The sequence below is a fragment of the Glycine max genome, unplaced genomic scaffold (assembly GCF_000004515.6).
Source record: "Glycine max cultivar Williams 82 unplaced genomic scaffold, Glycine_max_v4.0 scaffold_223, whole genome shotgun sequence".
Classification (NCBI taxonomy): domain Eukaryota; kingdom Viridiplantae; phylum Streptophyta; class Magnoliopsida; order Fabales; family Fabaceae; genus Glycine; species Glycine max.
The window spans coordinates 15,569-29,001 of record NW_024464817.1 but is presented as its reverse complement, the minus strand read 5'-3'; the positions used below and the strand labels follow the sequence as shown (position 1 = coordinate 29,001).

The following is a 13,433-nucleotide window of genomic DNA, read 5'->3' as shown; positions in this document are numbered from 1 at the left end:
GTACATGACTTTCGACCATAGTGAGATATGAATCTCTGTAAGGTACTAAACTCGTATTTAATGAGTTGGGCTCTTTTTTACTATAAGAGTTCATGTATATGAATCACAAATCAAGAATACTTAATCATATTTAAGAAATAAAATTATTTCTATATCAATCATGTCCCAACATGGTATTAACTTGGTAGAATAGCTTAACGGTAAACATTATATCATACAAAATATCTATTACCTAGTAGGCTAATACCTAACGTGTTAACACGCTCACCATTAGGGTAGGTTTAATGATGGAAATTTTGGAGTAATATACATGAGATAGTTAAAATCTTAGTGTGATTATTGTAAAATAAAAAATAAAAAAAAGCCCTAATTAGGGTAGGTTTAATGATGGAAATTTTGGAGTAATATACATGAGATAGTTAAAATCTTAGTATGATTATTGTAAAATAAAAAATAAAAAAGCCCTAATACCTTACATGGTTCCGTACGGCTGTACCGCGGTTTGATGCCAACTTGTTAGTCTCTTACACAAACCAAAAATTGGGAGGCAGAATCAAAGAAAATTTGCTACGTTATTAATTATGGACCCATTTCGTGGCTGCAAGAAAAAGTGACGCAATTGGTCAAATAAAGTGTCATATGTTGTTTCAGTGTTGTTGCACTCGCAAGGCGTTGGAAGTTGAAATCCAGGGGCGAATTGAAACAAAACAAAAAGGGGGATCAAAACATACATAGCAAAATCAAATGAATAGGGAAATTAAAGGGAGGCTTTTCTTGTGACTTGGGCATAGCTAGCTAATCCAAAAAGCTATAAAAATAAAGAAAAATGATTAAATGAAATCCATTGGTTTTGACAGGTAGATGAAACCGGGAACAAAGTTGGTGGTAATTGAATTAATTAATTATTAATAATGAAACTACGTAAACTTGGCAAGTTTTTTTTTTTTATCAATGGGGACGTTTGTTAGAATTGAAGCTAGGCATGTGAGTGGTGAGTGAGGCGTGCTGCATCATGTTCATGCATGAAGGTGCAACGCATTAATATTGAGTTGTGCAAAACTTAAACTTCATCAAAGAGAGAAGTTTCCAAGAAAAACAAAGAAAAGGCTATGGCATGATTGCTGCCGCTGCTGACGAAACTGTTTGGTGTAAGTGACCGAATTTGACATGTCTCAAGGACAATTCATGTGACAGACGCACACATCACAATATGGAAAAAGAGACATAACATACTCCTATCAAATTTACAGATTAATTTTCAACAAGGACTTCAAGAGCGCAGATGCAAATATTTTTATACTTATTAAAAGACTTAAGTTATTATCACTTGTAGCCATAGTTATTTGTAGTTCATGGCTCTTAAGTTCTAAATGAAAAAATTTTAAAAATATAAAATATTTAGTTGTATACTTATTTAATATTTTTAGGATTTATATAACTTTTTTTAATTTTAAAGTATTCACTATCAGCTCTCAGTGTATTATCTTTAAATTCTTTATATTTACATTCCTTATTTTTTTAACTCTTCTTTTATTTAATTTTCATAACGAAAATGTTAAAATTATTGCAGATTGTCTCTTTATAATTATAAAATTTAATTTGGTTTCTTAATTTTTAAAATTGAATCAATGTTATCATTTTTTTTGTCTGACCATGACAATGTTTATCTGACCACAGAAAATATGAAAATTGGCACATGTCCTTGAGAGTTACACGTCGTTAGCATCAATTAGACAAAAAAAAAAGAAGATAATATTGACTCGATTTTAAAAATTAATGGATTAAATTAAACAAATTAATAAAAAAAATAAAAAGAATAATTTAATCTAATTGAAATTCATGATAAATAAATTTTAATGTTTAAATTATATTATAATAAAAAAATTATTTAAATATATAAATTCTATTTTAAATTTATAATTATCAATTTTAATTGTGATATGAGATTAGTTTTTAATTATTGATAAAAAATTAAAATTATTAAAATTTAATTTAGAAATACAGATAAAATAGGATAGAATGAAGTAGACAAATGATTATAATCTAGATGAAAAAAAGAGGATGATATTTTAAAATTACTGAGAGAAATTTTATGAGAATAGTGTGTGAAACACATATCCAAAAGTTAGGAGAAAATTAATATTGAAAATATCTAGTTTAGAAAGTGAAACTAGTTGTATATTTCAATTTATAATACATGAATGAAACTTAGAAAAATGCAATAATAAATAAATAAATATTTTTACAAAATAAAAATTCCTATAATTATTGTGATATATAATTTTATCGACAAATTTCAATAATATATCTTAAAATACCACTATTATAGATTAGAAAAGGTTAGATAAACAATCTAATTAAAGCCAAATATTTGAAAACTCGAGTAATTAAGGCCTAATAAAAGAAAAGGCTGGCACTCATGATACAAAATGTTATAGGTAGCTCAAAATCTAGTAACAAGAATGCAAAGTAAGCTATTGAACAAATTAGATCAATGACCAAATATACGGGAAACCATGAAACCTTTTCTTGCAAGATTTCATAATTTTTTTAACAGTTTTACATCCATGCAAAGTCCATTATCTACCTATTATCTGTTATAATAAATAAAAGTTGAGATGTGAGCTCCTAAAATATCACCTAAACTCTAAAGATTGATTAATTATTCCATTGACTCAGGCACCCTAATAAGTGAAAAAAAGGTTTGCATTAAAGAGTTGTGGATGGGGAGTTGCTATTGGCCCTTACAAGAATTACTATTGATCCATTCCAACTTTGAAAATCCAATAAAAGAATTTAAACCCACATCACCCTCTCTATTTGTTTAAGTCAAAACAAATACACAATATAAATGGCGGATGGCGGATGTCATGGTGGATGGTTCAGCCATTTAAAAGAGGACTGAACAGAAAAAAAAAAAAAAAAACGTGGTGTCAAATAGAAAAAATAAATAAAAATGGGACTGTCAAAAATAAAAAGAGGGTGTCAAATAGAAAAATGAAAAAAAAAAGCTGTAGACATCAAAAACGATGTCAAACAGCAAAAAAAGATAAACAAAAAAAATAAAAGCACATCACACTGAAGTTGTTCCGCGACGTTCGCCTTTGTGAGGGTACGGGGTCGGTGCGGTGTCGCCTTCGCGGGGTCGTCTATCAATGCTCGTCGTCGTCGCGAGGTCCTCTGCCGGTGCTCGTCGCTACTGGGTCGTGCGTGCGGGCCGCGGGGTCGTCATTGCTGGTGCATGGTGGCTGCTGCGTGCGGCGTCGCTGTTGGGTGCAGGGTGTCGCTCCTGGTCGTGTGTTGCGTTTTGTGCTGCGTTTCCCCGCTACGCTTTTGAATATCATAACGGGTAGGGTTGGGTCAGGTCAGCCCAACTCCTACCGCGCAGAAAAAAACAAAAAAACCCGCTATTTTCGCAATACCGCCATGACTGCCATGGCTATGGCGGCCGCCATTGTAAACCCGCCACGCCACCGGTATTCGGTGGCATTTTTTCAAATTTCCACCACGCAAAACCGCCATAACGCCGCCATTTGATAACACTGTTCTGTATACACAATCGAAATCATGATTCTATTTTAAATTTTGTATACAAAATTACATTTTTGTTGTGTTTTTTTTTAAATTAAAATAAATACACAACAAAAATGTGATTCCTTAGACAAGACATTTTTTAAAGAATTTTTTTTTTCAACCACTTGGTAGGAACCAATAACAATGGTGTTGGGCCAATAACGATGTCCTCATGCATGTTACCAATATGAAACTCTAATTCAAATTGCACAACACCTATAAAACCGTGTAAATTTTTTCCTTCTCGAAAAGTTTATATCAATTCAGTATCACAAGAAATGTTTAAAAACAAAATCTTTTAATGGTAGTAGAAAAAAAGGAAACAATATAAAAACTTAAAAAAGGCTTAATTGCCTTTAAGTTTGCCATTTTTATCTCCTAAATTTTAATTGTGCTAATTGATTTTAGTTAATTGATCCCTTCGTCACTTTAATGTCCAATTTCTAACTTAATTTTTGTTGTTCATGTGGCTTGTTGGTACTGACAGGGTCATCTAATGTTAAAGTGGTTGATATGTGAGGTGCTGATGTATGTAGTTGTCTGAATTCTGATGCTAACATAATTGGTAAATATGGCACTAATATCACAAGACAATGCATTGTTTAAAAATCATAAAAAGTACTCATGATAAAATTTGAATCCAAGACCTTTAAGACTTGGACCAACATGAGAATCAGTGTTTGTTTAGATGTCGAAAATCTTAAACATCAATTTGAGTCAATATGTCAAGACAGATACTTACTTTGTTGGAGTGTTTTAAAAGTTGACACCTGCAAACTAAGCACACACTCATTCACTTTAAATTATTTGGTATGTGTATAAAAAATATACTACTTCTTATTCTATATGTAAGAAACAAATACTTAATTCATCAAGATCAACAAAAATAATTAAATAAAATAGTTTTAGTTGATAATATAATTTTTTTTCAATAATACTCATAGAATTAAATTGGTCTAAGAAGGAATTATATTTAACAATACTGGCACCATCACCTATATCTAGCATCCACAAAATCATAGTCTCAAGACCAAATTGCATCTCATCGGACCATGCTTTGGTAACAGAGGCCACCATTCACATCACACACCACAACAATCCCCACCATAACCCGATCACCCATTGTAGCCAATATTGAGACCTAAACACCACCGACTAGGGCACACTTTCAAAGACACAATGTTGAGCGATATGCATAGGATACTGCTACCTATCGAACCTAGAAGGGGAAGAGGATGAGAACACGAAAGGTGTATAACTCATTGGGCATCTTAACATCGGTGGAGGATAAGTGAGACAATAGCCGTGACAAGGAGAAAGCACCCTAGATTTTTCATTGGAGATTTGTTCTATTTTTAGATGGAATTAGGTGATTGGTTGCATGGTCAGACACAAGCTAGCAAGGGTTATCTTCCTAAAAGCCAAGAGGAGTGGAGTTTTTCTTAACAAATTGATTGAAAAGGAAAATGTTACAAATTAGACCTAAGGCCAAACTCAAGTCGGTGGACATGTAGCCATGGGCAAAGGGACCCAAGATTAAAGTCTTCTCAGTACTGCAAGAATAACATATAACTCCTACCCCTAGTGCATGGACAACCTTGAATGGCAATCCATCTCATTCTCATAAACTATATAAACCTCAAGCATCAAAGTGTCTTTGCAAATATCTCATTGGAGCTTATGAAGTTCATATTTGTGGAGTTAAGAATCAAGTCAATCTCACTTCAAGAACATGTATTCAACAATTTTGGCCACTAGGCAGCTAGAATATGGACCATAGCCTGCCACACTTCGAACCAAACAAAAAGGGTAGAGCTTCTTTTAGGGGAGGGAGGAGAAGAAAAACGGGGTTCAGAAATGGGGGAGTACTTTAATATTTAAACCTTTATTTATTTTATGTATTCACAAATCATAATTTACATGATTTAATAGTTTTATATATCATTTGGATATTGGTTAGGTTTTTTAATAATATTTTTGTATTAGCTATACTCTTCTCAGTTTACAAGTGAAGTCTATGTGTCACACTTCAGACCCTCCACAAGTTTACATAGACCCAGTCTGACAACCGTGCTGACTTCACATCAGCACACATCATGTCAACAATATGAACCATTATGCACAAGTTCACAAAATCCAAAAGAATAAGGATTAATAACTTGTTTCTCATGTTTCGTCAAATGTTCATCTTCTCTACCTGTTCACGAGCAATGGAAGCAGAGAGAATTCCAAGATCACGATTTAAGACTGTCAATGCAGATTCACATTCAGAGATTATTCGTGTGACAGATGAAGGCCCGTCGGATGTCTCAGAAGAACCGAAGGCAAGTGCTGCATGTGAGTCCCTAAGATTCCGTAGGTTGCCCAAAAACTGTTGCAAATAAGCACATACATATATCGTCAATAAAGTCAACAAGAATATTATTCAAAACATAGCTTCCTTTAATTGCTCAATTCCTCTCACTTGACTTGCCATACTGGCAAAAGAAATTAAGCAATGTTTAATGGAAACCAAGTGTATCAATTATCAAATACTAACGGATAACTTCTAAGGAAAAATGTTAGCAACACACTCTTTTGAATATATTCTTTCCCGTTGTTTAATATTTATTGGAAATTACAAATTTTTGTGGGTCAGACTCCTTGTTTATTGAATCTTAAGATATTAGCCCTATTTCCTTAAAATTTAAAGGAGTGTTAGCAATACACTCTCTAACAGGCTAACACATTCTAATACACATTTTACTAAAAAGGAGGACTAAGAGGGGATAAGAAAAAGGAAAAAAATTCAGCAAATTCAACCTGAGTAGCAAAATTGGAGGGATTGAAGAGAGGCAGACAATAAGAATTAAATTCAAGCATGACCAGCTAACATGTTGAAATAAGGGTGATCAGCCAGAACCAATAAAAGGAGTTCTATATTTGTGAATAGGTATCTCTGTAACTAACCAGTAACTGCTAATAGATTAATTTCGAATTATGTCTAGCATCACTTGATTTTAAATTTCTAACAATTTGAACAGAATAATAGTTTTTTTTTTTTAAAAAAAAAAGCATTTATGCCAAGCATAAGCAGGATACCTTCAAAAGCATTTTATAGGCCTCCAATAAACGATTGGCAGCTGGTCCAAATCCATGAAGTTGCGGAACCTCCATCATGTGTGTCCATGGACGAATTTCCTACACAAGCAATTTTTTATAAGCTTCCCCAGATATTATGAGTATGCCACCATTATAATTAGTATAATAAAATCATTAGATAAATTAAGTATCTCAAATTGAAACTTCCAATTCATCAAATGCAATGTTAACAAGACTAATAGTCTTTTACCAAAAATAAAACCAAAACAAAATTTATACATTAAAGAAGTACACCAGTACATTGTAAGCAAGATAGCATGATTTTAGTGATATAGTTATAAGCATTCTTTGTCTATGTCCTTTCATTATTTCTCAGCCATATCCAGTCAGACACTAAAACCAGCCCAGACTCTGATGGCACCAGAAAATTGTGTACCAATTACAATCAGAGCTATCCAGTTTTTCATAAGGGTCAACTACAATTAAAGTTTCAGTGGTAGCAGTCCAGTGATCAGATCACCATTGGTCTAGATGAAGCAGCTATTCTGGTCTAGATGCTCAAATTAGGGGATTTAGAAGTATACAACCCTGACTAGTTGAAACTAAAAACAATGATAGTTCCATTCATTGCCAGGACTGTTTCTTCACTTATAATACACTAAATATTTATTTGACAGGATTTGAACAAATTGGATAAGAGGGTTTGTAAAACAAATTAGAGCAAAGCCTGGCCAAACCTTGGTGTAAATCAAATTGAATGTTCTAGCTGTTTCTAGAAAAGATTCCAAATGTGCCCGCAATTGGGATTCCACCTCAGTATACTCCTCATCAGGATTGTAAGCATGCTACAAACAGGATATGATAGCAACAGTATCAAAATAAGTACAATAATATTACTCAGAAATGTGTTGACATCATAGTCTCATCATTTAAAAATAATAATCAAGAATTAGAAAATAAGATATTAAATGACACAATTTGAAAAATATCACACAATGTCGAGAAACATGGCAAGATACAGAATTGAGAGTTGAGATTCAAGAAAACAAGAAATGGAAATTTAAAGGCCTGCTTGGTTTGAGAAAACTGTTTCAATTTCCTATTTCACATATAGTTACAAAAATATTTACAAAATAGTAGTTGTCAACAACAAATGCCTGACAATTGAACAAAAGCTCAACTTGTAGAGGATCAGCAGAGGAAACCAAAATATAATGCAGTGTCAATGCGAAATTTAGTTCATGTCCTCATTTAGTAAATCATTGGAAAGAATTAAAAAAGCTAGAACAAGAAAGGTTAATAAAGAGGATTGGTACATTTACCAAGAAACAGAAAAATTAGTGCTATCAAGGTTCAAAAGAAAATCATCAAACATACAGTACATCAACAAGGTGAAACAATATGGCTGTAAAGAAAAAGAGAAACAAAAATTCAAGCTTCTGATCTATTTCCAGCTACAGTCATATCATATAACTATCAAAGAGAAGTGGGTTGAGAATTGCAGTAAACCTTGGATGCCAAGTCATCAACTTTTTGTTGAAGATTCAACAATATTTTTGATTGTTCAGAAAACTTCAACTCCAGCTCAGAAACATCTGGCCTGAAAATAGTTTAAAAAGGCCAGAATGTTAATACATCTCATGAAATAGAATTTCTTTTACTAGCAAAAGATAAATAATTTCCATCAAATGAATTATCAATAGTACATATTTTATATATTTATATATAAATTGAATGAATAAAATTCAACTGCTGAATCCAAAGTGTGAGCAGGATTTATATGTGCTTGCTACTTAGGGAAACACAATAATCTTAACACCATAAAAAACTCTCAAATGATGGCATCATTTAAATTTTGTGTTTAATGTGTAAGTCTGTGAGTGCATATGTAGCTTCGCTACCTGTTACTTAACTAAAGAAAGCAAACAACTATCAGTATCTATCAAGTTTAGTTTCCATTGAACAAAAGGTTACCTCTATGTATACCAGACTGAAATTTTCAATGGTATTCATCAGTTTACATTCTTACAATGTAATATTTGCAGAGAACAAATTATTAAATAGCAGTTTCCAGTACATAACCATGGTCTGCAATTTCGTTATTTTGTACTAGGAATATTTCTCCCTGAACTTAAAGCAACAATTGATGTGCATCATAAACCATGCCAATGCTGTTCAAAAATATGCCCTAGTGTGTTGCATATGGTAACACTATATCAAATGTTAAATAATTTGGTAAGTTAAGATACAAATGCAAGCCCAGCATTATAAAATAAAGATATTTACTCAAATAGTCATGTAGAATGGGAAGGTAAATATTCATAAGAAAATGAAGAAATTTTTACAATGGATATATGGACTGAATCTGAACATCTGCAGGAAACAATTTACATTCTTCAGAAAATATTTGAGCTTGTTTTTCTGCAATGGAGTCTATTAATTGGATGTCCTTGGCTACCTGCTCGTCAACACTACAGGAATCAAAATACAAACAAAATTTATGTCAATTCCATCTCTGCAAAACAAAAATTATAGAAAAAAAATATCACTCAGAAATATATATGACAGTGGACAACCTCCATTCTGGATTATCTGCGCATATTGTTGCGTCCACTAGATCTACAATAAGACGAAGCATTGCAGTACGGTCTTCATAGCTTCCATGCCCCTGTCATATTTGACTAATATTTACTAGCTTTGAAGGTAAATCATAACCAGAAATCCAGAATGTGTATGAATATTACTATAATGCATATCACATCAGGACATAAAACTTTAAATCTTCACTCTTTTCCATCAAAACAAGCAAGGACACTGGATCCAAGAGAAAAATATCAAATCTAGTACCAAGCCTATCAATAACCTCCTTTCTTTATTAACACACAAGAATTTTTTCTCTTTTATTAAACAATAAAGATTAGATCAGAATTTTAGGGAACTTTTCAATGGGTTATCTAATGACTAATAGTACATGCTAGTTAGACACAAAATTAGACAGAACCAGACCAATCAATTCATGTGCTTCAGCACATTAAATGGTATTTCCCAGATAAGCTAATTGCCTGTAACCCTTTCTGCTTTAAGCCCTTAACTAATAACAACTATGTTTCTTTAAAAACCAAGACAAGGGTTCATGAAGATAACTAAAATCTGCTAGTTATTTCATCCAGGTAACCACAATCATTAATGTTCACACTGATGCAACATGTACTAATCTAGACAGCTCTTGAAAACAGTTGTCTACAGGTATCACTAAAAACAGTACATATAATTCAGAAACATAATCATAAGCAATTTTTTCCCAACAATATGTCAGGCTCAAATATACTAATAATCCTTACCACATTGTGATCAGACATGGCATGTCAAACAAAGAACTAAAACAAAATAACCCAAAAATGGGACATCTCCAAAACAATTCAGAAGGTATGCACAATTGACACAGAAGGATATAGCTGAGATCAGAATAGCAAAGAAAAGAGCAATAAGTACATTGTTATCCACAGTAAGAGCAAGACACAATCAATTGTGACTAACCTGAATGGCATCTGTATCTACAGTTGTTGTAATACCCAGAAACTTAGCAATCTCAGCCAAATCTGCAAATTATAAATCATGAAAAGAAAAGTTACTACAAGAAGACACAATCAAAAGGTGCAAGAGAGATTTGTTTAAAAATAATCACCACTAAAAAGAGATACATAGTGTGTGATGAAGATGAATGACAAAAGGGAAATTGACAGAGAGCAACTTGCAAAGATTGTTTCACCAGAGCTTTTTTTTTTAAAAAAAAAAGGCATAAAAGAAGAAATTGGCAATATGTTACTAAATGTGGAATAACAAATATCTATCAGCATAAAAAAAATATATAAAGCGGATCTTTTTGCAGGATATACACAGAATAAAACTAGAAAATTACAGCATTCAAGGATGGTTGCCTTTGAGTGGCATGCTATAAGAAACCAAACAGCACAACCTTGATCACACAACTCATTTTTCTCTACTATTATATACAAATGCAGAAGTGTGCAAAAGGCACAAACTTAGTCAAAAAAATAGCTTGCATAACAGGTATTGAACTAACCAAATTGGAATTTTCAACATAACAAAAATGAGAACACTTACACTGAATTCGACCTGTCTCCTCATCACGATCAAGGCCATCCCCTTGTATGTTTTGTTGAGAAAAGGGTGACTTATCACCTAAAAGCCTGTTGTAAGTACAAGTACCAAAGATCATTTCTTCTTAACATGGACAGGAAAACATCAAAAAAGTGTAAGTAGTAGTGCTGCACATAGGCTAAAACAAGACAATGTCAGATACTGCGAAAGAGGGCATTGCTAGGGTTATGCATGATAAACAGAGGATACAAAAGAGAAATAGTACTATGGAAATGTGGAAAGGCAGGCAATAGAAGGAGTTATTGTGTTTCTTTTCATTTTAAGTCCTTCGAATATTATAGCACCAAGAAAACTCATGTACCCCAGTGCCAAAGGCTCCTCACATTGCAAAGGTATGAAGAAGGGTCACTGTACAGAATCTTACATATGCAAAGAGACTATTTCTAGATTTGAACCAATAACCAACAAGACACAACTTTACTGTTGCACTTGCACCAGGGCTCGCCCTCCTATTTTGATTCCAAATTTTCTACCACCCCTTCTCTCACCATCCTGTTTTCACCTCTGAATGAATGAATTCAAATAAACAGCATACGATTTCCCAAAATTTGTTTAAAAAATGAGCATCAACCCACAACCACAAGCACAGTAAGTAATCCCACATCACGCCACAATGGTTGCGCAAAAGCCAATTACTCGAGTCTAAGACCTAGCAATTCCAGTTTCCATTATCTTGTTTTCCGGCAGAAAAACTTCCTCAAATTCCAAACAGATAAATGGACTTCAAGAGACAAAGAAAAACAAGATACCGAAAGAAGAGCCACTCTAGAAGGGCATAGCGCTCCATGCCAGCAAATAGGAGGGACTGTGCAGGGGCATTCGCTCTCGGGTAATTAAGGTCAGCCAATTTCTTCCGAATCTCTTCCATTTGCCTCGACGCCATCTTCAGTACGAACTTATTTCATCTCCCTCTCTCACTTTCTCTTTAGTGCCAAACGATTCCTGGTGCTCCTCTCAAAATATTAAAGAAAGAACTGAAAAGAGCAAAGGAAAATACACTAACATAACACGAGACAAAATTAGGACAATTTCTAAAACAAACTCAACTAACATCATCACTCACACCAGTCCATAGATCTGAAAATCATTAGAACCACAAAGTGAATCACAATTTAAAAGATATTTCAAATGCAATCCCTATTTCCAGAAGGATTCGAAACAAAATCAAATTCAGGAAAATTTCAGACATGATAAATTTTGAAATTCGATTACAATGCCGGCGAAGGATCTACCGCACACGCAATTACAATGCCGGCGAAGGATCTACCGCACACGCAATTACAATGCCGGCGACGGATCTACCGAACACGCAATTACAATGCCGGCGATGGCATTGCCTCAAACCTGAAGGTGGCAAACATATCTATTCACGGAAACTACAATAGACGTGGAAGGAATTCGAGGTGGCAAAAAGTCAAATGCGAATCGGTGAAGGATCGAGCGGTTACCTAGAATTGTTGGAGTTATTCGTCTACGGTTTCGTGTCGGCGAGGCCGACGGAGATGAATCGGAGGGAAGGGCGGCGACGATGTTTGAGAGAGAAAAGCGGGTAGTGAGTGTATGCGGAGAATGGAGCAATGGAGAATGATGAGTAACTATAACCACCCCGTCCGTTTTCTCTATGGAAGATGTTCACACTGCCGTTACTCAGTGAGCTAGAGATTTCAAGTTTCACTTGTGTAGAATTCCCATTGTGTCCCCACACTTCTAACCCCGGGTGGTTGCTAGTTTTCCATTTTTTTTAAATGTAATTCTTAAAATAAGATGTGTTAGATAAAAAATGAGTTCAAATGATTTTTTTTAACTCATTTTTAAAATCAATAAAAAATATTTTTCAATTTGATTTTAGTTTTAAAAAACAAATTCTCACAACCACCACCGTCAGGATCTTTACCATCACTATCATTCTACTATCGTCATCGTCACCATTATCATATTGTCTTTGTTCTACCACTATTGTCGTCACTGTCATCATCATCGTCGTCATTATCGTTACTGTCATTGTTGTCAACATCATCACCACTGACATTGTCATCATGGCTTTTGTCACACCACCACCATTTTCACCACCATCACAATTCAACGACAGTCGTCATTATCATTGTCATTGTCATTATCACCACCACTATTTCATCGTCATTATTGTTGTCATTCTGCCACCGCCACCATAGTTATCAAACTCTCAAGTTAACTCGCTAACTCTTACGAGTTTACGGGTCCACTTACCCTCTACGAGTTGACTTGTGTGTAAACTTTCCTTTTAGTAGACTTTGGGTATACTCTATAAACTCTGAGTAAACTTGATAGACTCTCGAGTTTACTATCAAGTCAATGAGTCAGAAAGTTAAAAAAATAGACTAAAATATAAGTCATTTTGGATTGTTTTCTATTTGTTTACTGTTTAACATACCTTCATTTAGTGTGTTGTTCCCGAATAAAAAAATTCTCACATTTAATAACATCAAACTCTTGTTCTTTAATAACATCAAACTCTCTCTCGATGAGAATGATCTACCACTACTGTAACACCGGCAAGTTATTATCTATTAGTGATGCATTATAGACTTGGTTATTTAAGTATTATAAAATTTATAATT

At 33.7% G+C, this 13,433-nt stretch overlaps 1 protein-coding gene across 9 annotated transcripts; it reads right to left on the bottom strand.

The window, feature by feature from the left end:
- Nucleotides 1-5,529: 5,529 nt before the first annotated feature.
- LOC100809294 (AUGMIN subunit 7) lies at nt 5,530-12,508 on the bottom strand. Of its 9 annotated transcripts, none has more exons than XM_041013736.1 (10): nt 12,285-12,508; nt 11,586-12,199; nt 10,780-10,865; nt 10,192-10,253; nt 9,231-9,322; nt 9,000-9,125; nt 8,164-8,254; nt 7,392-7,499; nt 6,655-6,753; nt 5,530-5,944 (listed from the first exon to the last, which is right to left on the bottom strand). In XM_041013736.1, the coding sequence occupies exons 2-10, from the start codon at nt 11,717-11,719 to the stop codon at nt 5,750-5,752; spliced, it is 993 nt and encodes a 330-aa protein (XP_040869670.1). In that variant the 5' UTR covers nt 11,720-12,199; nt 12,285-12,508; the 3' UTR covers nt 5,530-5,749. The 9 variants fall into 9 exon arrangements, with proteins under 9 accessions (XP_040869670.1, XP_040869671.1, XP_040869675.1 ...); XM_041013737.1 differs by having other exon boundaries at nt 11,586-11,834; XM_041013741.1 differs by having other exon boundaries at nt 11,586-11,814; nt 12,288-12,508.
- Nucleotides 12,509-13,433: the final 925 nt, after the last annotated feature.